Here is a 23,136-nt window from a genome sequence, read left to right on the forward strand (position 1 = left end):
GGGTCCCCCATTGCGCCCCAGTCCTGCCGCCCTCCAAGGCTGGGCCGGTGTTCCCAGGGGAGCATGAGCTTCAGCCAAGCGTTGCCCCTTCACAGCTGCTCCCAGGCAGCTCCGGGTTGCCTTGTCCCACGCACAGCGTTTTATTAACCATCCCAGTTAATTTTATTAAGTCCTCGCCCCAGCCACAGAGCAAAATGCTGGGACAGCGAGGGTCGGTGGAGCAGAAAGGAACGGGCTTTGTCCCCCTGCCCAGCCCAGGGGCGGTGCAGACGGGGCTTCAGCCCTCGCTGCTCACCCAGTGTTTGCTGGCGTGGGGAAGCCGTCCCACGGCGGGGAAGGCTGTCCCTCGGTGGTTTGTGGGCTCTTGGTGCCATGTGGGGCCTGCTGCTCTGCGGGGGCTCGCTGCTGGCCACGGGCTGCCTGGCGGGTGCCGCGGGCGGCTGCTGGCACCAGTGCTGCCCGGGCAGGAACAACACGTGCTGGGCCCCGGGCGCCCGCCGGGCTCGCTGCTACTGCGACTCCTACTGCGAGAGGACGGGCGACTGCTGCGAGGACTACCACGCCGCATGCCGCCACGCCGGTGAGTGTCGGGATGGGTGGCACGGCTGGGCCCCGTGCTGGGGGGGAAGCCCCGGGGCTGGGGATGCCAGCCTGGGCTGCTGCTTTTGGTGGCAGGTGTTTGCTATAATCTGTTAGCCCCATGCTTTGAGCGGTAACAAGACGTGTGGGGATGCCAGCTGGCCTGGATTTGGAGCAATATCCTGATTTTCTGCTTTTTTCCACGCTGAACGTCTGGCTGCTCCCTGTGCCGTAAGAGCCCGCAGGGGTGGTCTCTGGTCTGCAGCTGAGAATAACAGGATGGCGGAAGCGCTGTTGTTGCAAGCCTTGGAGCTGTCCGTATGGGACACGGGTGGGATGAGCCCCGGCATCACCCCTGTCACTGCCTCGGGCGGTGCCTTGCACGGGGACGTGGGAACCGGGGCCCAGGGCTGCGCTGGGGTGACAAACAGGGAGGGTGGGTTTGGGGGGTGCAGAGCCAGCCCACCCTGGGGGCCCAAACCCAGGCAGGCGCCAGCTGCAGCCCCCTGGACAATTGCAGCAGTCAGCCCTCCCTAATCTCCGGGATATTAGCGGGGTCCCAGCTCAGCGCGATGCAGACACGGCAGCGGCGTGGGGATAAAGGCCTGCGGAAGCGGTGCACAATGCCACTGCGCTGGCGGGGCAGCCTCTGCCCGGGGGTGGGGGGAGAGGGACTGCCGGGGTCACCCTGCCCCTTCCCTTGCCTCCCCTCTCCCGCTCCCCCGTGCTGCGTCTCCCCTGCCCGCCATCCATCCCTCACCCCGCTGAAGCTCTTTCCCCTCCTCTGTCCTGCCGGCAGCGGTGGGCTGCGCGGTGGGGCCCTGGGGGCCGTGGAGCGGGTGCAGCTCCCCGTGCGGGGTCGGCAGCAAGGCCCGCAGCCGCCAGGTCACCGTCCCGCCCCGGCACGGAGGGGAGCCCTGTCCTGACCTCAAGCAGCGCCGCGGGTGCCTAGGGGAGCACCCGGCTTGCGGGATGGCCAAAGGTAACGTGGGTCCCGCAGGGATGCCCACTTCCCTCGTGCGTGACCGTCCCTCTGCCTGTCCTGGGGCATCTTTAACCATCCACGTGTTGTCCCCCCCGGCTGCTCTTCTGCCAGAGGTGGCCAAGATATTACCTGACTCCTTCAGCCGGGACTTCAGGGATCCCTGGCAAAGAGCTGGGCTGCTGCTGCCGGAGGAGCCTTCTGGGTAGGTGTGGGGCTGGGGCCTCTCTGCAACTCCATCCTGGAGCTAGGGCCCCTTTGCACACACCCCCCCAAAACTGGGGCCCCTCTGCGCACCCCTCTGCAGCCATGGCCCCTTTGCACCCCAGCCCAGAGCCATTATATCCCCTCAAACCATGGCCCCTTTGCATCCCCCAGAGCCATTACCCTTCTCCCGCATCCCAGCCATGGCCTCTTTGCACCCTGCCCCAAGCCATGGACCCTTTGCACCCCGCTACAAAACCATGCCCCTTTGCAACCCCCAAAAGCTGTGGTCCCTTTCCCCACTCCCCCCAAACCATGGCCCCTTTGCACACCCACGCACCCTTTGCACTCCCCTAGAGCCATTATCCCAGCTCCCAGACTGTGGCCCCTTTGCACCCCCAAACCCATGGCCCCTTTACACGCCCCATCCATTGAGAAACCACCACAACCTCTGCCCTACCCTCCAACCACCATTTTCCCCACTTTTCCCCCCCCATTTTTCCCCCTCCCCAGCTACTGCGGCTATTTCCGCCTGACGCAGGTAGGGCCCCCCTGCCGCGGGCAGCCCTGGAGCCGCCGGCTGCACCGGGACAAGCGGGTGTGCGTCGAGTGCCGGGGGGACGCATCCCACCGCCGTCCCCACTGCGCTGGGCATGGGCTGCAAGGAGCCAGGTAGGTGGTGGTCTCAGGGGGAGACGCCCCTTCAGAGGTGCAAGACGTTGCGCTTCCGAAGGGACCTTCCCCGCCATGGAAGAGCAGCTGTTTGTGTCCTGAAGGCATCTTCCGTTTATTTTCTTAATTATATTTATATATAAAACTAATATTATATTAGGATATGACAGAGTATTATAGTATTATAATATACCATAACGTTATAAGATAAATCAATACGATGTACTATAAATCAATAATACTTAATATAAAAATAAATTTATTTATATAGAGTAGAATATTTCATTTGGAAGGGACCTACAATGACCTTCTGGTCTAATTGCCAATATGTTATTATATATATATACACGGTCATATGGATTATATATATAACAATATAGATTAAAAAAAATTATATTTAATTAGCCACAGCGCGCCGTAGCTCTCACCAGCTTTCCCTTCCAGGACGTTTTGGGTGGCTGCCTCTGTGGCAGGATGCCAGGGCTCATGGGTGCAGGAGGGGCTGCAGGAGGGCTGTGTCTGCCCCCCACCGGCCCTCATCTTTGTGTAGCATCCCACCGGGAAGGTGAGCTGAGCCTCCCTGTGCCGATGCTCCTGGCTGGGGAGGCGGGGAATTAAATAAAAACGTGGTGTCGTTTATAATTTCACCCTTCCGCAGGCTCGCTGCTTGCCCTTGGAGCTGACTCCCTGCGTTTTCCATTAAGTATTTTGTTGAAGAATGGGAAGAAAACCCTGCTTATAAAGATTAAAAATAAGGGAATTGCTAAAGTATGGTGATTCATGGTGGAAGAACATCATGCTGAGGTTAAATCTGGGTGAGAAGATGATGTGGCAGTGACGTGGGAGGACAGTGTGATGATGTCATGCTCAGCCATGACATCATGCCTTGCAAGAAGCTGCCATTGGCGAGCAACATGAGGATGACGATAGCATCCTCCCTCTGCGTTCGGGCCAGCCCGACTGCAGAAAGCCGTTGGGCGAGGCGTGAAGGGCGGCTCAGCTGCGCGCTGTGGCTTGCAGTGAGAAATTAAACGCAGACACACAAATTCTGCGTGTGGTCGATGGTGGCAGTGGGTGCCCAGGTCCAGCCGTGGGGCTCAGCAGCCCCCACTGGAGGGAGCAGGGCTGGGCTGGGCTGGGCTGGGCTGGGCTGGCCCACACCACAAGCACCCATCCAAACCTCAGCATCGGCAGGATGAGGCTCCTGCAGCGAATGATGCGCCCTGCGGGGCTGGCTCTCACCAGGCTAGCCAAAGGTGTGTAGAAAGGCAGCAGGGAGCCCAAAGTGGGCACAGCCCCAGATCTGGGAAAGAAAGCGGGAAGGAAAGGGCAGCTCATGGCACTGCCATCCCTCCTCCTGTGGGACCCTGGCTGCAGGTGGGCAGCCAGTTCCCATCCCCAGGTGGGGAGCGGGCTGTCCCTGTCCCCGCAGTGGGGACCGTGGCCCTGGGCTGCCCCAGTGCCTGCGGAGGACCATCAGGAGCCCAGCTCCCTGCAGAGTTTGATGATTTCCAGGAGGACCTCCTCCTTCTCCAGCAGGATCTTTTCCTTCTGCAGCTCCAGGATCTTTGTCTGCAGCTGGCTCTGCTTCTCCCACCACTCCCTGGCTGTGCTGACACAGCCCCACGGGCTGGGACCCCTTCAGCACTGAAGGGCTGCCTGAGCAGAGCAGAGCAGTCTGTTAGAGCCAGCAAGGGGATGCAGAGCTGCAGGGAACCACCTGCTCCTGCATTTTCTCTCCCCTCAGTGCCCCTGCCATCCCTGCATGGCCCTCCCAGCCCTGCCACTTCAGGCTGCCGGGATGGACTGGCAATGCTGAAATCAGACCCTAGGACTGCTCCCTGCCAGCTGTACCCCAGCCTCCCAAAAGCTTAACCCTGCAGGATTCAGCTTTCCCCTCCGAGCCTCCTCCATGTGCTGGCGGTGGCCAGCGGGATCAGGGCAGGGCACAGCTGCTCCGATGAGGGAGCTGAGACCAGCAGGGTGAGCGAGGGGACTTTTCTCTTGTAACAATGTGGGTTTTGGACAGCTTGTCCACAGCAAAGGAGAAGCCGCTGCCTGGAGAGGGCTGCTGCAGCTCTGCAACCCACTCGGCTTGGGGACGGGGCTGGAAGCCGCAGCGAGGGTCCAGCACACCCAGCTCGGTGGGCGCTAGGGAGGAAGGCAGCGTCCAGCAACAACGCGGGTGCCTCGCTGTTGTCCAAGGCCAGGGGGCCGGGGCTGTCTGTTCTCCGGCTCTGCGTCGCCGGGCTTGTCATCACGCCGAGGCACGTCCGCGCCAGCGCTGGGCTCAGGGGCCACTTGATGCGGAAGGGTGCGGGAGCCTCGGGGGAGCTGGATGGCAGCACCGGACCAGCCCTGCTGCACCCCAGCCCTGCGCGAGGTGGGACCGGGAGCTGCCGCTGGGAGCATCTCAGCCACAGGCAGGCTGGGGGCTGTGGGGGCCATGCTGGGAGGCTGCAGGCTGTTTTTCATGCTGCCAAGAGCAAGCTTGGAGTTGGGCTCCCTGCTGGCTATACCAAGGAGGCTCTCAGGCACAGGGTCAGGGCTGGCAGGGTCCCCGCAGGGCAGGGCAGGGCAGCCCCTGCCCCGGGGCAGCAGCACTGCTCTGGCCGGGCAGGAGCAAGGCCAGGGTAACGTCCAGCATCCGTGGGGGACAGAGTGGCAGAGGCCACTGGCTGCCCTGGCTGTGAGGGCTGAGAGCAATGGTTCCAGCAGCCCTGGGCCAGGCTTGTTGAAAAGGGCAAAGATGTGGTGTGAGATCTTCTCCTGGGGCCGCTGGTGGAGCACTGCGTGCTTTCTCCACAGCCAGCTCCCTGCAGGTGTTGATGACCTGTTGTGCCAGTTCTTGCAGCTCTCATGGGGTGTGTGCCAGACTGGGGGGGCTGAGGGAGCTGGCCGTGGCTGCGGTCTCCTCCCAGGCACGCTGCCGGGCCAGTGTGTTCTTGTACCCGCTGCTCTTGGGGGTCAAGATGTCCTTGCAGAGGCTGAACTGCGCCAGGCTGAGCATTTCTCCTCCTCCTCGGACTCGATGCGCTTTGGCCTGGCTGTGCTTGTGCTGCCCCTGCAGCAGGCGAGGAGGGCATGAGGATGGGTCGGGGGTGTGCTCATTCTGAGCACTGCTCTATACGCCAGGCCAGGGCTGTGGCACTGCTTGGGGCTCACCAAGACCAGCTGTCCCCAGGGGTGCTAATGGTGTTGTCCCCCCTGGTGCTCCCCAAGCCCAGATGCCCAGCGGGGTCCCTCGCTGCTGCCAGGCCGGTGCTGGGCAGGTGGCCGGGGGAAGCAGATGTGGCCACAGGGCTGGTACCAGAGCGGGGCAGTGTGGGGGGGGTGTGTGTGGCCCAGTGGGGCGGCTCTGATGATGGAGGGGCTCAGCTGGTCACTGGGTCTTCACCTGCCCATTTACCGCCTGCAGCTGTGAGCTAGGCTGCACCCACGGGGCTCGGTGGTCCTGTGGCTCTTGTTTGCTTTGGTGTTTGGACCTCCCCAGCTGCAGCTGGTGGCTGTTGACCATTTGCTGCCCCACGATCCATTTGGCTGCCACCCACCTCCCCCTGCCACCCTCTTCCTGAGCAGGGAAATTAAAAGACTTCAACGCTGGGGCCGTTCTTGGCCTGTTTATTTGGGATAAAAGCCCAGGTTCGTCACAAAAGAGAAGCTAAAATGTTAGTTTAAAAAAAAGGTAGTGGGAGTCAAGCAGCACAACGTGGTGTGAGGGCTCTGGGGCATGTGTTCCCTCCTCCCCGCTGGACCCAAGGGCAGGGATGCTGCAGGCAGCAGCGCAGGCACGGGTCAAGGTAGTGCTGCACTGGTGTCCTTGAGATGGAGAGTTATAAAACAAAGGCAGCGTGTCCTGCACGGCGAGTGGGATTCCCCTGAGTTACACCACCGACCTTGCAGTCCTGGCTGGCAGCCAGAGCATCCGGCAAATGGAGGGATGTGGCAGCACAGACCAGGAGCCTTGTGGCTGCGGGGCCTGGTGTGACGCTCCATGGCTGGAGCTATCAGGCAAGCCCAGGCGGTGGTCCCGGCTCCCCCAGCACCTCACCCTGGCTCAGCGTGGGGGCCAGCCCATGCTGCGCCAGCAGCCCCTGCACCAGCTCAAGCTCCTGTTCCAGCTCCTGGGCACCGCAGCCCAGCCCCAGCATGGCGGTGGCACCTTCCCCCAGCACCTGCAGCGCCTGCGCTGCCAGCCGAGCCCTCACCAGCAGCACGGCCACAGCTACGTGCAGCTTCGCACAGCCCAGCGCCTTCATCCCCCAGCGGGCAGCAGCCTCTGCGGAGAGAGCGGCGAAGGAGCCGTGAGCGGCGTAGGGTCCCCCCCGCAGGCAGAGCGCACCCAGGGGACGAGGCCACCCGCCCGCCTGTCCCGGGGGCTCCGCGCTGCCCGCGCCCCCCACGCCGTACCGTGGCTCCAGCGCAGCCTGCAGTCGCGCAGGTCGCACAGGACGCCCGGGCCCGCGGCCGCCAGCCAGCGCAGAGCTGAGGCACGGACCGGGCTGCCAGCGGGCGCCTTCTCCAGCAGCTGCAGCAGGACGGGGAGCAGCTGCCGTGCCAGGATGGCCGGCTCTGCAAAAACGTTGGGGTCGTCCTCCTTGTACAGGCTGGCGGCTCTGGCAGCGGGAAAGCCGAGGCGCAGGTGAAGCCGAGAGCCGGCCCCACGGCCCCCCCATGCGCCCTCGTATCCAGCCCAGGGGTCTGGCAACTCACTTGTTGGCCTCCAGCTCCTCCACAATGCTCCTGAGATCTAGGACAGGGAGATGCTGCAGCAGCAAGTTGAAGGTTTCCGGGTGCTCCCCAAACTCCGCCAGGAGGAGCTGCAGAAGGCCCAGGAGGCCCGCGTTGTCCTGCACAAAAACGCAGCTCTCTCGGAGTGGTTTGCTGGGGTCCTGCCGCAGGAGGCTGGCGAAACCCGAGGCCTCGTGCCGGACCTCCCGCTCCTCGTCTTGCAGAAGGTGAATGCCTGCATTTATCAGCCTGGGGAAAGGGAAGGGAAGAGAAGGCCACTGCACTCCCCAGGGCACCCCCAGCCTGCCTGTAGGGTTGGGGACAGACAAGACCCCCCCAGAGCAATGCTTCCTTGAGGGACTTTTCTCCCGGGTTGTGAAAGGCACAGCCACCACCCAAGACCTCACTGCTTGGGAGGGCAGGGACCGCGATGGGGATCAAGGGAGCCATCAATACAGTTTATTGCTCGTGAGGGACTGGCTGCTTCTATTAAAAGGCCACCCACAAATTTTTTGTAGGCTGCAAGCTCTTGGGTGCTGGTGATTTTTGAATGCGTGCAGGTTTAATGCCCTTGAATTTCTCAAAGGGAACATCGCCTTTCGCAGGGTCAGCCTATCAACCTGCAACAACCCGGGGCTGTGGGCAGCGCTGCTCCCGCAAGGACCTACCGCAGAGCCACGGGGACAAGCGCGGCACGGGCAGCGCGCAGGGATCGCTGCACCACCTGGGCACCTGCCGTCTGCAGGGAGCGGGCGGCCGCCAGCCGCAGCACCTCGTACGAAGCAGACCGGCTGCACTCCTCCAGCACCGCGCACCATCGCTCGACCAGGGTGCCATCCTTGTCCTCAAACCTGTCAGGGGCCGGGGAAGGAGAGGGAATTCAGGCACACCTTCCAGCTCCGTCCAGGAGTCCAAAGGCCGCTGGCTGCCCTGAGACCACAGGACACAGGCGCAACGCCAGCTGTTATTTACAGGTGAGACGTTGTGGCTCTGTTTCCAGCAATGACTAAGGAGAAATCTCCTGGAAGGGTCAGGCGGAGCCCCCTGGCAGCAGCCGGGACCTACCAGCGGGCGAGCAGCAGGCTGGCGGCACACAGTGCCTGGAAGAGGAGGTCGGGCCCAGGACACTCAGCCTCCATCATGTGCAGCAGCATCTCCAGGCATGCTGCCGAGGAGCCCTGGAGCTTACGGGAAGCTTCCTGGGACCACGACAAGGGATCTCTGTAAAGATGCAGCAAAGCCTCAAGGTACAATCTCAGGAACTCTTTGTCCCTCCTCTCTCGCAGCACCGACCCCAAGCTCTCCTAATTGACAGTGGGAAAGAAGGTACACGGTTAGTGGCCCTGGCACCGTGGGGTGGCGACCTCAGCACAACCGGGCGAGCACCCCGCACCCATGCACCCTCAGCCTGGGCAGCACCGTGCTGCTCCGTGAGCACCCAGGATCCTGTCTGCGTGGTGCATTGGGGACCCTCCGCTTTACTCGGTGACTTTTGAGCCCCATCGTACCAGCAGCGTCAGCCCGAGCGCGTTCTCCAGCTCCTCGCACGTTCCTCCCTCCCTGGCGATGGTCCAGCTCAGGATGGCAACCTGGACATCGGGATTTGGCTGCCGGAGAAGTGAGCAGACAGCGCCAATCCGCCGGCTGTCAGCCAGCTGGGCTGCCTCGCTGCACAGGAAGCAGGCCATGGTTTGGTGAAGGATGGCCGAGCCCACCTGGAGGAAAACCACAATCCCCCTTGCAACACTTGGCCTCGAGTGGGGTTTGTGGCCCCTGAGTAGGGGGTCCCCACCTCCCATCCCTGGGCGTGCCGTCAGGGAGGCCACGGCTCTGATTTTCTTGGCAGACAGCGGTACCTGCAGCTCGGCACATCTTGGCCGTCCCCCCGGTGGGAGGATGCCCAGCTCAGTGCTGACAGCATCACGGATGCTCTGGGCGAAGCCGGGGCTAAAGGACGTGGGCAGGAGGGCAAGGACGTGGAGGAAGGCGGCACGGACGAGCGGGCAGCGCTGGGCAGGGGTGAGCAGCCAGCCCCGCGCCTCCAGCTGCAGAGCCACAGGGTGCAGCGCCTCGGCCGACAGCCTGTGGAGAGACGCGCAGCCTCACCACAGGGCCTGCAGCACAGGGGCGAGTGCCGCTTTTTGGCCAAAAAGCTGCATCTCGGCACAGAGCGACCACAGGGGCCATGGGCGGTGGGATGGTGGGCGACCACTCACCCGTTGGTGCCTGGGGCAGGGGCCAGCAGCGCCCGCATCTGCAGCAGGCGCCCATGCAGAGCGTTGTGAGAGCGGACTTGTCCAGGCGTGGTGGGGAGTTGCCGGGCCAGCTGCAAGAGGAGCCCCCGGCGCCGGGGCGGTGGGACAACTGGCACCAGCACCTTGGCAGCCATCGCTCGCACGGCGTAGATGGGGCTCCCTGCCAGCCCCAGCAGCGGCCGCAGGAAGCGAGCAGAGGGGCTGTGGAGCAAAAAGGGTGCTACGTGGTGACGCTCCAGCTGGACCGAACCCCACCGCAGAGCCAGGGCCAGCCCCAGCACCACAGGACCACCTCCTGCCACAGAAGCCCTTGGCTGGGGCAGAGCATCCCTGCTGCCCCCTCACCTGCTGGGGCTGTCAACGCCAGGCTGCAGCTGGGCCAGGAGGGTGAGGACGGCGTGGAGCGCGGGGCGCAGGCGGGGTCCCCCCGGCACAGGCTCCGCGGCCGCCTCCAGCTCACCCAGCAGCATGGCACCCAGCTGGGGGTGCTGCCCGAGGAAGGCTTGCAGGCTCACCCCCTCTGCCAGGCAGCCCTCCCCACCGCTCCGCTGCTGGCCCAGCAGCCGGGACGTGAGGGCGCCTGCAGAGACAGGGCAGAAAGCAGCATCAGGTCCCCTCTACCCTCTGCCTGGCCCACCACGCTTCACCCCGACCAGGCTCCGGATCCCAGAGGCTGCATCGGTCCTGCAGGCATCTCTTGCCTCTCCCCGTCAGTACTTACTGAAGAGCTGGATGGCCGCGTTCCTCATGGCCCAGCACGGTGAGCTCAGGCCCCGCAGCGCCAGGGCCACCATCGGCGTGGCGTGCCGCAGCAGCGCACCGCCCAGCCCCGCGCCGCGGACCAGCGTCTGCAGCACATGGACGGCACACACCTGGGGAGAGCGCGCGGGGCTCAGCAGCACTGTGTGGGGAGGGGGCTCATGCTTCCGTGCAAAGAAGAAGATGGTGGGAAGACATGGGGGAGCCAAGGGGCCGTCAGCTCGCGGGCTGCCAGGATGGGCAGCGTGGCCAGGGCTGCAGGGTTTTGCTCACCCTGAGGTCTCTGCGGTGGTGCAGCCTCATGCTGGGGTACCCGCTGTGGCTCCCTTTAGGAGACCTCATGCAGATCACCCTGTCCCCGAACGGGCTACAGCGGGCAGGAGCCCAGCACCCGCCGCGCTCACCTGCGGGAGGTCGAGGGTCTGGTCCCAGTCCTGCGGCAGGGCTGTGGTGGCCAAGGCCAGCAGCGTCTGGACGCAGCGGGTCAGCAGTGGCCGTGTCTGCGTCGGGGCCTCCCCGCTGACGATGCAGAGGAAGAGCATGGGGAAGCCAGCAGCACGGCGTGTGATTGAGCTGCTCCGGGGTCCGCTCAGCGCTTCTAAGCCCTGAGGAACAAAACCCACCCAAGATATGGCTGGAAACCTGGTGGCTGGAGCCTGCAGCTGCTCTGCAGGGGAGGGCACTGGCTGCACCAGCCCCACACTGTGGCATCCCAGCTGCCACACGGGCCCTCACCCCAGGGTGAGGGGACACAGGGACATAGCCCTGGGGCTCCCCGGGGCACACGCGGGATGTGGGGCAGAATGAGTGTGGTACCTGCTCCAGCATGGTCTGTGGGATTGCCTGCAGCTCCGTGTCTGGGTGGTTCAACAGAGCGGTGCAAAATTTGGTGAAGCCCATGCTGCATCCCTCCACCGCTCCCTAGGGCAGAGCCGCATCAGACCCCCGCACCCCCAAGGCTGTGCCCACCAGCCCCCCTCAACCCCCAGAAACCTCTTTGTAAAGGGGAAGGAGAAAGCGAGAAGACATGACGGCATGGGGCCGTAATGGGGTTTGGCACCAGGATCCCAGCCGCGTCCCGTGTCCGGCCCCAGCGCAGACCCTGCCCTGCTGCGCTTGGCCCCCCTGCACGCTGGCGAGAGTCCCTGGCTATTGTCCCGGGGCAGGGTCGGGACCGGAGGGGCAGGCAAGGGGCCAAGCCACCCCAGGCAGGACACGCTCTTACCCAGTGCCGGCACCGCAGCAGGATTTCCTGGAACACCTTTGCGGCTGTCTGCAGGGTCGGGAGTGGCAGGAGGGGCCCCGATCCAGCCGGCAGCGCTGGGGCCAGCAGCAGCTCCGCCAGGCCCCCCAAGAGCAGTCCTATCTCCTGGGAAGAAGCAGAAGGTCACGGGGACCGGCAGTGGAGCTGCCCCATTCCTCGCCTGTCCTGCTCCTGTCGGGCCCCGCCGTTGCGGCCGCAGAGAAGCGCAGTGGGTGCTGCTGTTGCCCCCCAGCACGAGCACTCTCGGTTGCCAGCGCTGTCAGGCAGCATAGCCGGTGGGATGCCCGTGAGCACGCAGCGGCTCTGGAGTACGGTGGTTTCCCAGCCAGCTGCAAGGCGTGCATGGCAGAGGTGGCCTTTTTCCCGGCAGCCACTGGATGGGCAGCTGTCAGAAAGGAGTTGTGATGGGCAGCCACAGGGCTACAAGCCAGCGGGCCTGACCCTGCTGCAGCTGAAGCCTATCAGTGATGGGAACCAGCTGGGCTATATAAGGGCAGGCAGGGAGGGAGGTAGCTGCTTTTGGGGAGGGTTGTGGTTGCACCCTCCCTAGCAGAGTGTGGCCTGTAGCACCTCTAAGGTAAGGGTAGAGATTTCCCCTTGTTTGTTCTCAGGGAAGGTGAACACCCCAAGGGGTGCTGGAGAGCCCAGTGCTGGGGTGGGGTGGGCTGGGGAGTGGGTGCCATGCTGGGGTATCCCTCTCCCTGGTGCCGTGGGGAGCTGTGCCTACCTTCACCGACACCCAGCAGCAGGTCAGGATCAGGCTGTGCTCTTCTGACAGCAGGACTGAGTCCTCCTCCTGCTGCCCATGGCCCTTCCCCAGCATAATGAGGGAGCCGATGGCATTCCCCATGTCTGCAAACGATGGGGCAGCAGCTGTGAAAGGGAGAAGCCTGGTCAGAGTGGGGCTGTGTGGGGCAGAGGGAGGGGGAATGCTGCTGGGGGGTGGGGGGTGCTGTCCCCTGTTCAGAGTATGCAGAAGTGGCAGCGGCTCCTGCCCTGCAACGTGTCCTGCTCAGGAGTGCCACTGCACTTTGCCCCACTGTTCTTTCTGAGCCGTTGCTGTAAGGGTCCTGCCAGCCCCTGCTCTCCCAGGTGCTTCAGCCTGGCAAGCACCTCACTGCTTCTGGAAGGTTTTTGCTGCCGCTGCTGCTGCTGTTCTGACATGTAGTTGAGAAAGGGACCCAAAACCAGGCACTAGCTGCTCTGCTCCTGTGGTTTCCAGGATCATCTGCCCAAGACCTGGAGCATCCTTGCCCAGGCGTCCTGCTTTGGACCTCACTCCTGGGCTAACCTTCCCTGCCCGGCCCCACTGCTGTCCCCTGCTAGAGGCAGTGAGCCCAAAGGGAAGGGCCTTCCCCACAGGCTGGAGGGCTGCTGGGTCAAGGCCAGCTGTGATGGAGGTGCCAGTGGTTCCTGGGGCTGGTGCCCCCCGGGGACACGCTCACCGTGCTCATCGGCACCGGGGCCTTGCTGGCTCTGCAGAGCACCCAGGAGGAAGGAGGTGATGTCTCTCGCTGTGGTCACAAGGCGGGTGAGGAGCTCCTGCCAGCTCTGCGCCAACTCTGCCGCCTGCATGGAGGCAGCCACCTCCGGCACCTGGAGCAGGCACCTCCGCAGCGCTGCGATGGCTCCTGCACGAACACCCGCCCCCGTCACAGCGGCAGCCAGCGCGGCCCCAGCTCTGCGAGCAGCGCCCCGAGGGGAAGGGCTCGCGGGGCAGGTGGAGCAGCGATACGGGGAAACTGAGGCAGGGCTGTGGCATCAGCACTGAGCTGTGGCCTCAGCCCTGCCTGTGCAATTCCTGCCTGCTCCAAGTCGCCAGGGAGGAGCCCTGCCCGGCTGGGGACGTACCGTGCATCGGTGCAGTGGCTGCTGCCTGCAGCAGGTCCCGGCACGCTGCCGCATACTGGGCTTGCAGCATGTGGAGAAGGTGCTGAGCGAAGCAGAGGCCTCGGTTGGGCAGCGTGGGGGCTGCTTCAGCCTCCAGGGCCAGGCTCTTCATGGTGCCACTGTCTGACCTGGGGGAAGGGGCAGAGACTGCTGTGAGGACAAGGGTTTTCTGCATGACTCATGCTGTGTGGCTCCTTCCTCCTCCGGCTCAGGGTCCTGCACCCCAACCCTACCCAGCTCCCCATGTCAAGGCTATTTCGAACACAAGCCACTGCTGCCCTGAGTTGTACATGTGGCCTTCAGCAAGACACCAGCGCTGCTGATGTGCTCTCAGGGGCTGCCGTGCCACTGTGGGGAGGGGGAGGCCGTGAGCTCGTACTTCTGCAGGATGGTCTTCATCAGCACGGCTCCAGCTTCAGCCTCCTGCACTCGTGGGCTGCCCAGGGCCTCCTGGGCCAGCTGGAAGAGAGCCAGGGCAATGGGCTCGGGGAATGTGGCGGGGAAGTAGTGGACGAGCAGGTCTGAGGCCAAGTCTCTGATCTGCCAAGACACGAGAGGTAGGGGGAATTGGAACACCAGGGGAAAGCAGCTGCGGTAGGGTAGGAGGGGAAGCCCGCCACCCTTCCCCTCTGAACCCGTTCAGGGCTCAGGCAGGTGGCTTTACAGCCGTTAAGGGTCACCTCATTAGTGCTGTCCTGCAAGCAGCTCAGCAGTGCCAACAAATTGGGCTGGGAGAAGAAGTCCCAGCAGCCGCTCTGCCTGGCGTAGCTCAGCAGCGTGGCCATAGTCCCTGTGGTGGGGACACGGGGCGGTGGGACAGGGCTGGTGGGGAGCACCCCTGCAGCCGAGCAGTGGTGCTCTGGGCAGGCTGCCTGCACTCACGCGGGGGCTGGCCTTTCTTCCTGTTGGGGCTCCAGGTGTCTGTGCAGGTCTCCAAAACAGTGGCCAGGAGGAGCAGAGCCGTCTTCTTCCTCTGGTAGTTGGAGCCTGGGCTGAGCGAAGCGACGCTGAGCTGCAGCAGCCACTCCACAAAGCCTGTGGGCAGAGAGCGTCGCAGCAAGTGATGCCAGCCTGGCCACCCCCTCCCCACTCCCGCGGGGGTGCCAGGGCAGCCGCCTCACCTACTGCCTGGGCGAGCTGCCCTGCTCCCTCGCCCTGCTCGGTGCCCCGGGGCGCCTTGCCTCGAAGCTGGGCCAGCGAGCTGTCCCGCAGCCGGACCAGCGCCTTCCTCACTGCCGCCTGCAGCAGCTGCCGGAACGAGGAGGAGTCGCAGTTGAGGTTGAGGGGCAGGAACTCCCGCAGCAGCTGCACCTCAGTACCTGAGAGGGGCTGGTTGGTGCTGGGGCTGCAGCAGAGGAGACCCAGCGCCGCCAGCCGAATGCCCTCCTCGTGGGCACCCAGGCAGCAGGAGAGTCGCTCCAGTGTCTTGCCCTGCAGCGGCAGGGACCCCACCACACTCTTCTGTGCCTTCAGCAGCGAGACCCAAGCCCGGAGTGATGCCGTGTCCTGACCACTGAACTGGGCGGCCAGTGGTGCCTGGGCGGCTGGGAGCTGCCGCAGGGTCCAGGTGAGGAGGTGGTTGGTGGCATTGCTCTGCAGGATGGGCAGGGGGGAGCAGAGCGCCTGGGAGAGCAGGGGCAGCCAGCGCAGTGCCCACAGCTCTGCCAGAGCTGCCTCCGTGCCCTGCTGCTCGGCGCGCTGCTGCTGCACCAGGGCCTTGTAGACCTCGGTGGCCGGGGGACACAGGTGGTTGGTGGAGAGGCAGCTCAGGAGGTGCTGTGGCAGGACTGGGTAGGCATCCAACACCTGGGAGAAAGCCAGATGACCCCTCATAAAGGTCTTCTCCAGTCTAAATGACTCTATGATCCCCCTGCCAGGCTGAAGGCTCCGTATGGTGGGGACAGATCTGGGCACAGACCACACTGGTCACCTATGGCGCTGAGCATCTCTGGTACCCCAAGCTGCCTTTGGCCAGATCTTGGTGGGCATCAACTGGCAAAGCTCCCCTCCCTGCTGGCGGTCCCCAGGGATGCATCGCTGTTGCTGCAGCTTGCTACCCAAACAGGGACACTATCCCTTGGGTGACGCTAAAGCAGCCCCCTGGCTGGGAAGGCTGCCTGCCTGCGTGGCTGAGCTGGGCAGGGGAAGGTGACAGGCAGCGGACGGAGGCTGTGCCACTCTCAGCAGTGCCAGCTGGGAGTGAGCCTCCCCACCGCCTCTCCTTCCCTACCTGCTGGCTGCCCACGTAGGGGATGATGGCACACAGGGGCACGTATCTGGCTTTGATTTGCCATGGCATCGAGACCACCCTCTTCAGCATCTGTTGGTAGAGGGGTCTCTCCTGGTCCTGGAAGTGCTGGCACTCAAGGTGGTAGATCTCCAGGAGCAGTCGGAAGGAGCTGTGGATGAACTCGGACACACCTTCCGCCTGGAGGGAGAAGGACAGCAAACAGGAGAGGCTAGGGTGGATTCCTCCTTCTGTCTCAGCGTGTGAGGAAGGACTCCCTGCTTTCTAGTGGCAGTGGACTTCCAGCACTGTCTGGTAACCAGGGGGTTAGGAGCTGGGGACGTGAGGATGGCGGGAGGTGAGCCAGCAGGTGTGGACTGGCTGGGACTGCACCCGTGAGTGCTTCCTGGGGAGGGTGAAGTACTGGGACACAATCCTGCAGAGGACATGTGTGATGAGTGCCCTGGCCTCAGCAGCGTGGGTGCCTCTGCCCTGCCAAAGGAAGGCAGCCATGGGCAAGGGGCTTGTATCTGGTCAATGGAGCCAAAACAGGCAGGGCTGTGTTATGGGCAGGGAAAGGGCTGTTTCTGGTTGCTGTGGCACAGCCTTTCAGCACCCTGGCCTTACCGGCGTCTCAGCGTTGTCCCACACTAGCTGGGTGAGCTGCTGGAGGAGCTTGGCGTCCCGGGCCAGGATCCGGCGGCCCTTCAGGTGCCAGATGACAGGCAGGCTCTCCCGCAGGCGCTGCAGCCACAGGGCACAGGCTGCAAAAGCAGAGAGCGCTGCTGCAGCCCTCGCCCCAAGACTTGCCTATGGCAGAGCTCGTGTGGGCTGCTGGGGAGCTTACGGACACTGTGTGCAAGGGAAGCAGTTTCCCTGCTAGGTACATGAGAGCCTGAGATGGTTAGTGCCCATTGGGCTGAGCAGATATTAATAGCCATTTCCAGACCAGCCACCAAGATCCAGAAAAGCATCTTTCCCAGGAGAAAATGAAGCACTGTGGGGGCTCTGTGCATCACCAGCACAGTGAATCCTTCAAACCCCACCACCGCAGCAGGGTCATCATCTCCTACCTTGGAAGCAGTAGTAGTGGCAGTCCTGCTCCTTGGCCAGGGCACACACAGCGGGAAAGATCACGTCCAGCAGCAGGCAGGCCTGTGGGAGCACAGTGGGTAAGGGAGCTGGCAGGCACAGGTTTTCCAGGGTGAGAAGCCCCCGCCATGAGACAGGCGAGAGCACGGTGTGGTTTTTCTGCTCTTACAGCAGCTTATTGGCAGCTTTTGCTCCCTGTCTGGAAGTCCTCAGCTCCTGAGGACTCGGGAGATGCTGCAGATGGGATGCCGCTGCCGCTTCACTTGTGCGGGGGCTACTTTTGGTGCCACCAGGATTCTCGCCCCCCCCAGGAGAGGGAAATCCCTGCTCAGATGTTTTTGGGGAAAAAGCAAGCTCCTGGCTAATGCGCTGTGCTCAGCAGGATGCATGGAGCCGCTGGTGTGGAGTGGTGCAGCCTGGGTACGTTTCCTGGGGATCCACAGCCCCTGCTGGTGGCTACCAGCCGTGCACAAGGGGCTCTCCAAATCCTTGTCCCTTGGGTTTGTGCTCTCCTACCGTATGGGCGAAGCTCTCCAGATGGCAGCTGAGGATGTCCATCTTGCAGCACGTCAGCAAACCTCTGGTGAGCACCAGCTTCTCCAGCCCGTCTGGCTCCAGGATGGGGGAGGCCTCCACTGCCAGCTCCCCAAACTTCAGTTCCCCCATGCCTGGTTGGAAATGGCTGCGTTAGATGGCAAACCAAAATGCTGCCCTGCGAGCGAACTGCCCTGGCTCATCCCAGAGCGGCCGCAGGAGGTGGCTGGTGGCAGCTGGGGCTCCCACACCCCCAGAGCAGGACACAGCAGCAGAGTCCAGCTTGGCTTGCTGGTGAGTGGCACTGGCCTCTGTCCCCTCACACCCAAAAATGCCTGTCCCCACCATCCCCTTCGCCAGAGGCCGTCCCCAGCTCAGGATGGAGCACGCACCTTGGTCAGGGAGCTGGAAGAGGGCCAGCACGGCGCTGGCCCCGCGCTCAGGCTGGGGGGCTGTGTTCACCAGCATGCTCAGCGCTGTACCTGCCAGCAGCCGCGTGTCCTTGTTGAGGGCCTGGACTCGCAGGGGAGGCAAAGGCACCGCTCAAAACACCATTTGCAAAACACACCCAACTTAACCCTCCCTCCATGCCTGTGCAGGCAACTATGCAGGGTCCCTCGGACACCCCAGGCACTGGGGCTGCCTCTGCAGGCTCTGGCTGGGGAGTGGGATGGGAAAGAACCTGGGAAGGACAGCAGCGCTCTGCTCCTTGGGACAGACAGCACCGTTCCACCCTGGGGCCATACGCACCTTCCCCCATGCCACCTCCAGCAGCAGCCCCAAGAGGCTCTGCAGAGCTTCACTCTTCCCTGCTGAGCTCCACACCAGGGGGGACACGTCCTTTGGCAGCACCTGGAAGAGCTGGAGGCAGGCCTGGAGGAAGAGGAGGGACGGGGGCCATGGGGATGGCTGTCAGCATCCCTCACCTCTCAAAAAGCAGCAATTCCCCAGGGACGGCCGTTCAAAACGGTGCTGTGTGCCACTTCCCTCCTGGACAGGGCCCGGCTGGGAGGGGGCTCCAGCAGGGCACTGTCCTTGCAGGGACTGATCCTTCCCCCCTCCGCTGAAATTCAGCTCTTACCTTGACAGCCAGGTAGCCCCACGTGCTGCTGGGCGCAGGCTGGATGTCCAGCACCCAGCGCAAGGTGGTGGCCAGGCGCTGCAGCAGCGGGGCCAGGTTCTGCCGCCAGTGCTGCCGGCCCAGGCTGCTCTCCTCCATGAACATGCACACTGTGGGCAAGGGGACAGCATCAGCCCCTGGCCCTCCTGGCAGTGTGCCTGTGGCTGGCCCTGTTCCCGGTTAAGCCAAGGGCTGTGCTGCCTGTAAGCTGGGTACGAAGGGGGCTGGGATGCAGGGGCTGCTTTGGCTGCTCTGGCTGCCGGCTGCCCCGTGCAGGTGGGCAGAACCATTGGGTACTGCTGGGACCGCTGCAGATATCCCACGGTCTGGCTGATCCCTGCTCCCCCTCCCACAAGCACAGAAGACTTGGTGTGCGTGGACATGGCTGTCCTGTGCGTTGGTGGTGTGGGCTGGGAGAAGCCCCTAGGGGGGAAGGAGCAGAGACTGACCTGACTGAAGGTCCCCAGGAGACAGCACCTGTGGGGGCAAAAGGAAGGTTTGTCCCACGTGGCGACACACTGGGGCTTGGTGCCTTGCACATGGGGGTTCTGCCTGTGCCAGAAGCTGTCCCAGCGATGAGCAAGGGGCTGGTGCGAGGGGTAGCCACGTGCTGCCAGCTGCAAGCAAGGGCAAGCCCCCAGCATGGCAGGAAGAGAGGCAAAGGACCCCAGGCAACCCCAGGAGGTCCCTGTCACACGTGGGCTCCAGCAAAGTGCCCCGCAAAAGCGGTGCCCCTGCACAACCAGGCTACTCTCACCTCTCCCTGTGGCGCCAGGCCGGCCAGCAGCGCGCCCACCTCCTGGGCCAGCAGGGCTTCCTTCCCCACCGCCAGCTGGGTCACAATCTGCCGAGAGACACCCCAAGTCAGCCAGTCTGCCCGGTCCCCCAAGGGATACCAGCTGCAATGTGCTTTCAGTGGAGCTCTGCGGCTTCACCAAGGGCCCTTTGCCCGTAAGGATGCACCGTGCCAGGGCTGTGCCAGCGGCAGGCAGAGCTGGGCGAGACCACTGCTTACGCTTGTGGCTAATAGAGCTCTGAAGCTGCAGCCCAGCTGGCTGCATTACAGACCTGTTCCAGTTTCTGGAAGGAGCTGGAGCTACCGGTTGCCTCCATCTGGAAAGCCAGGATGCAGCGGAGCAGGGGCCGTACCTCTGCCTCACCCAGTGCCCGCAGACCCTCACTCAGCGCCTGCGACAGCAGCAAAGCCTCCTCCAGGTGCTTGTCTTTGCATCTCTTGGCAGTACTCCTGAAACAGAACGCAGATACCCCAGTGAGGGTGAAGTGAACGGTGAGGATACCCCAGCTCAGTGGGGTGGGGAATAACGCGGCTTGGTGGAGATGCGAGCTGGGGTGCCCCAGTTCACTGTGGATTGGAGTGGGGGGTACCATAGCTCAATTAGGACTGGGGTGGGGGTGCCTCATCGTGGTGGGGATAAGGGTTGGGGTACCCCAGCTTGATTTTGGCTGGGGTTGGGGTGGCCCAGCTTGATGGGGGTTCTGGATCGAGTGCCCCAGCTCGTGATGCTCGGCTTTCGCAGCTGCACTCAACATTGCACGGGGGGTCGGGGGGGGGTCGGGGTGCGTGTGCGCACAGAGAACTCCTCAAAGCTCAGAGTCCACAACCCAGCTTGTTCTGGCAAACGCAAGCCCTGGGAGGGGAGGGAGGGTGCGAGGGGGGGATGCAGGAGGGCCCAAAAAACCCCTAAAACCTGCTGCCGTGCTGCTGCAGGGCCGTCTGGAAGGGGATGAGGGCAAGTGGGGGTGGCTCGGTCCCCATGCCGGGGGACCCGCCGAACCTCCCTCCCGACCCGCGCCTGGGGGGGGATGCTCGGGGGGCCCTCGGAGGGCACCTGCACCCGGGGGGCGGCCGGGGGACCCGCGCCCGGGGGGGATGGCCGGGGCTCCGCGCCGGGGGACCCGCGCCCGGGGGATGCCGCAGGCTGCTCGCCCGGGGCCCGCCCGCTTACCCCGCGAATTGCCGCAGGCAGCGCAGGCAGGAGAGCACCGGCTGCGCGATGCCCAGCGCCCCGTAGAAGGCAGCGCAGGCCCGCGCCTCCCGCTCGGCTCCCACGGCCGCCGCCATCGAGCCCGCCGCGCTCCGGCCGCCTCAGCGGCCCCCCCTAGCGCTGCCCCCCGCCGGCCGGGCGGGCCCGGGGCGTGGGAGCGGGCCCGGGGCGTGGGAGCGGGCCCGGGGCGTGGGAGCGGGCCCGGGCGGGGAGGGGGGCTCGGGGTTGGGGGGGGGGGGGGCGGACTTCGGGCGGGGAGGGAGGCTCGGGCCGTGGGGGGTCCGGGCGGGGAGGGGAGCTCGGGGCGGGGAGGGGGTCCGGGCCGGGCCGGGGGCTCGGGGCGTGGGGAAAGCTCCTGGCAGCGCTGGTCGTGCCGGAGGCGGCGGGCGAAGGTCGGCTCTACCCGGGCCGGGAGGCTCGCCTTCGCCCGCACCCTTCCGGACGACGCTGGATCCACCGCAGGCTGCAAGATCGGGGTTAAAAAGCAACATCATCTAAAGCTGTTTCCGTAGTGGGTGGGGAGCAAGAGCCCCCCGAAGGGCTGAAAACCGGGGAGATGGCGGTCGCTGCCGAGCGCAGAGGCAGCTGGACAGCGTGAGATGGTGGCCGCAAGGTCTCTGAGATGCCAAATGAAATGCTTCGGACCGAAATAGTTGTTCTCTCTCCACCATGTGGGGTTTGGGCCCCACCGTCCTCCAGCCGTGCCAGGCGCTGCCGCCGTTCGCCAGCAGCCCGATTAACACCAACGGCTAGCGGAGGGACTCTGCTTCTTCCTGCAGGATGGAATGGTCTTCGGAGGGAGAAACAGATTTATTGTAACGCTTGATGTCAATTTTCAACAAAATCAAATTATTTTATCTGGATTCTTTTTGTCGCTTGGCACAGGGTTGAACTATTTTAACAGGTGTGATTTGGGGGTTGGACTAGATGACCTTTAAAGGTCCCTTCCAACCCAAACCACTCTATAACTCTCTGATTTCTGCATCTTTATTAAACATAGTTATAACTCCTGACTAATGCATGCCACTGAACTGTCAAGAAAGTGCCCCTGGCTGGTTTTGAGCTTGAAGGATTGTTTTTCCCTGGGATTGTCTCTCACAGTGGCACCGGGGTGAGCAATGGGCATCAGCCGCTTGAGCGAATCAGTGGCACGGACAGCCCAGGAAAGCGCGGCTGGGACGGGCCAGTGTCTGCACTGTGTGACAAGGAGGATGCTGAGATGTAGCTCCCTGGGTGAGTGCTGTGCTTGGGGAACAGAGAAGCCCAAGCCTGTCCTGTTTGGCAACATTTGGCAGCAGCGTCCGCCTCTGTTCCACTTTAGAAATCAACCTGGATGCCCAGATACAGCCGTGGGCCCAGGGTTGCCCTGACTGCTGCCAATGCCAACCAGTGAAACAGCCCGGGATTTACCCCAGGTAGGGCAGAGCAGTGTAGGAGGGTGGTCAATGTCCCTCGGGCCTGCTCCTCCACTCCCCAAGCCCTGTGGCCACCCTGCATGGGTTAGGGAGTGGGGGGAGGCACTGCCCAACCAGAGCTCCCACGGGTGCCAGCGCCCAAGCAGGGGCAAGGCGAGGGAGGGTGCTGCCGTGTTTCAGCGTCTCTGAAGCTCCTGCTCCCATCCCCTTGTGCTGCCTGCAGAAGGGAGGGGCAGGCGAGGAAGAGGGTTTTATTTTCTGGTTTCACCACAGGAAGGATTTTCAAACCCTATAAATTCACTTTTGACAAGCGAATGGCTAAAGCAGATTAACCTTTTTGCTAATCCTCTATAATGGCTTTGGAATCTCCTTAACCAATAAGAAAATGATAAGAGCCTGTTTCTTTTCTTTTTATCTATATCTATATTGTCCTCCCTTGTCTGTATTTTTTTTCCTTCTTGTTTTATTTTCCTTTTCTTTTCTAATATGAAATAGACTAGCGATCCTATCTCCTGGAGGCTCAGTAAACAGAACATCAATAATCCCTTTCCTTTATTCCTCTCCGGTAACAGGGTGCAGAGAAGTGTCTGCCGATTGGGATTTGATTACCAGCAGCTATCAAAAGTCTCTTTGTAAGATCTGGGTCCTAAATCCCATAATTCTTTGATAAAAGAAGTATTACCAGTCCATTTTCTAAAGTGAAAGGTACTGGAGGAATGAAAGAAAGCAATCAGCGGAGATCCTAATAGGCTAAGTGCATGTGCGGTGGGAAGGCAGGGACGGGCAGGGGAGGCCAGGGAAAGGTGTCCTTTGTTAAGGACGGGGAAGGAGAATCAATCCGCTTCAGGACTATGATTATTATAGCCAGGAGCAGAAAGGGTTGGATCCTGCACCTGCCCATGGCATGCCCCAGCTTGCCTGCCCTGCTGTCACTCTGGACCAGCACGGTGTGGGGAGCAGAACCTGCCCCCACAGCCATCTCCTGTGTCAGCATTTGGGTGTGTATATAATATATCTAAATGAAAGCTGGGAGCAGTTTGCGATGATCCCTGGTGTCAGTGCCTTGCCAGTGCCTCTCTGGAGTGCTGATGCCTTGGCAGGGCAGCAGGCAACATACCCAAACCAGGCAGCTACAAAGGCACCTTCCTCTCAAACCTACAGCAAATATGTAAAGATTCATAGAACATGGTTATAATTTATGTTACACTACTGGAACAGCTGAAGGAGAGGCAAATAAAGGGATGGAAGAAATAAATAGTGTTTGGTTTTAAGTGAGATTTTACAGATGTTTGAGGGTCACAGGTAGAGTGGCTATGGGGCATCTCTTCTTGGCACTGGGAGGAAGCAGGGTGAGGAAGAGCAGGCAGAAAGCAGGGCCAAGGAGAAAATAAAGGGGACTGAGAGAG

General features: G+C 62.8%; 2 protein-coding genes across 2 annotated transcripts; one reads left to right on the forward strand and one right to left on the reverse strand.

The window, feature by feature from the left end:
• Positions 1-64: 64 nt before the first annotated feature.
• Positions 65-4,444, forward strand: LOC135315853 (somatomedin-B and thrombospondin type-1 domain-containing protein-like). The gene is made up of 5 exons (XM_064466612.1): positions 65-580; positions 1,379-1,561; positions 1,676-1,758; positions 2,256-2,437; positions 2,882-4,444. Exons 1-5 carry the CDS (start codon positions 373-375, stop codon positions 2,985-2,987), a joined length of 762 nt encoding a protein of 253 aa, XP_064322682.1. The 5' UTR covers positions 65-372; the 3' UTR covers positions 2,988-4,444.
• Positions 4,445-6,042: 1,598 nt separating this feature from the next.
• On the reverse strand, positions 6,043-20,448 carry LOC135315852 (tRNA (32-2'-O)-methyltransferase regulator THADA-like). The gene is given in 31 exon segments (XM_064466606.1): positions 6,043-6,716; positions 6,848-7,053; positions 7,151-7,417; positions 7,837-8,019; positions 8,234-8,472; positions 8,677-8,883; positions 9,025-9,250; positions 9,385-9,624; positions 9,769-10,003; positions 10,145-10,295; positions 10,587-10,787; positions 10,999-11,103; positions 11,408-11,551; positions 12,174-12,319; positions 12,892-13,077; positions 13,298-13,464; positions 13,716-13,921; positions 13,924-14,126; positions 14,219-14,371; positions 14,458-15,142; positions 15,567-15,764; positions 16,191-16,327; positions 16,637-16,718; positions 17,172-17,323; positions 17,582-17,702; positions 17,940-18,062; positions 18,271-18,419; positions 18,759-18,786; positions 19,067-19,153; positions 19,378-19,555; positions 20,277-20,448. Coding segments are annotated over 31 exon segments (5,793 nt in total). The 5' UTR covers positions 20,393-20,448; the 3' UTR covers positions 6,043-6,444.
• Between the last annotated feature and the right edge of the window lie 2,688 nt (positions 20,449-23,136).

Source organism: Phalacrocorax carbo, chromosome 15 (genome assembly GCF_963921805.1).
Source record: "Phalacrocorax carbo chromosome 15, bPhaCar2.1, whole genome shotgun sequence".
In the NCBI taxonomy this organism is placed as follows: domain Eukaryota; kingdom Metazoa; phylum Chordata; class Aves; order Suliformes; family Phalacrocoracidae; genus Phalacrocorax; species Phalacrocorax carbo.

What these genes read in the sequence shown, in the direction of transcription:
- LOC135315853 (XM_064466612.1), top strand. Translation starts at nt 373, where the DNA reads ATGTGGGGCCTGCTGCTCTGCGGGGGCTCGCTGCTGGCCACGGGCTGC. An exon ending in GGCTTGCGGGATGGCCAAAG is followed by an intron (nt 1,562 to 1,675) that starts GTAACGTGGGTC and finishes CTCTTCTGCCAG; the next exon opens with AGGTGGCCAAGATATTACCT. An exon ending in GGCTGCTGCTGCCGGAGGAG is followed by an intron (nt 1,759 to 2,255) that starts CCTTCTGGGTAG and finishes CCCACTTTTCCC; the next exon opens with CCCCCATTTTTCCCCCTCCC.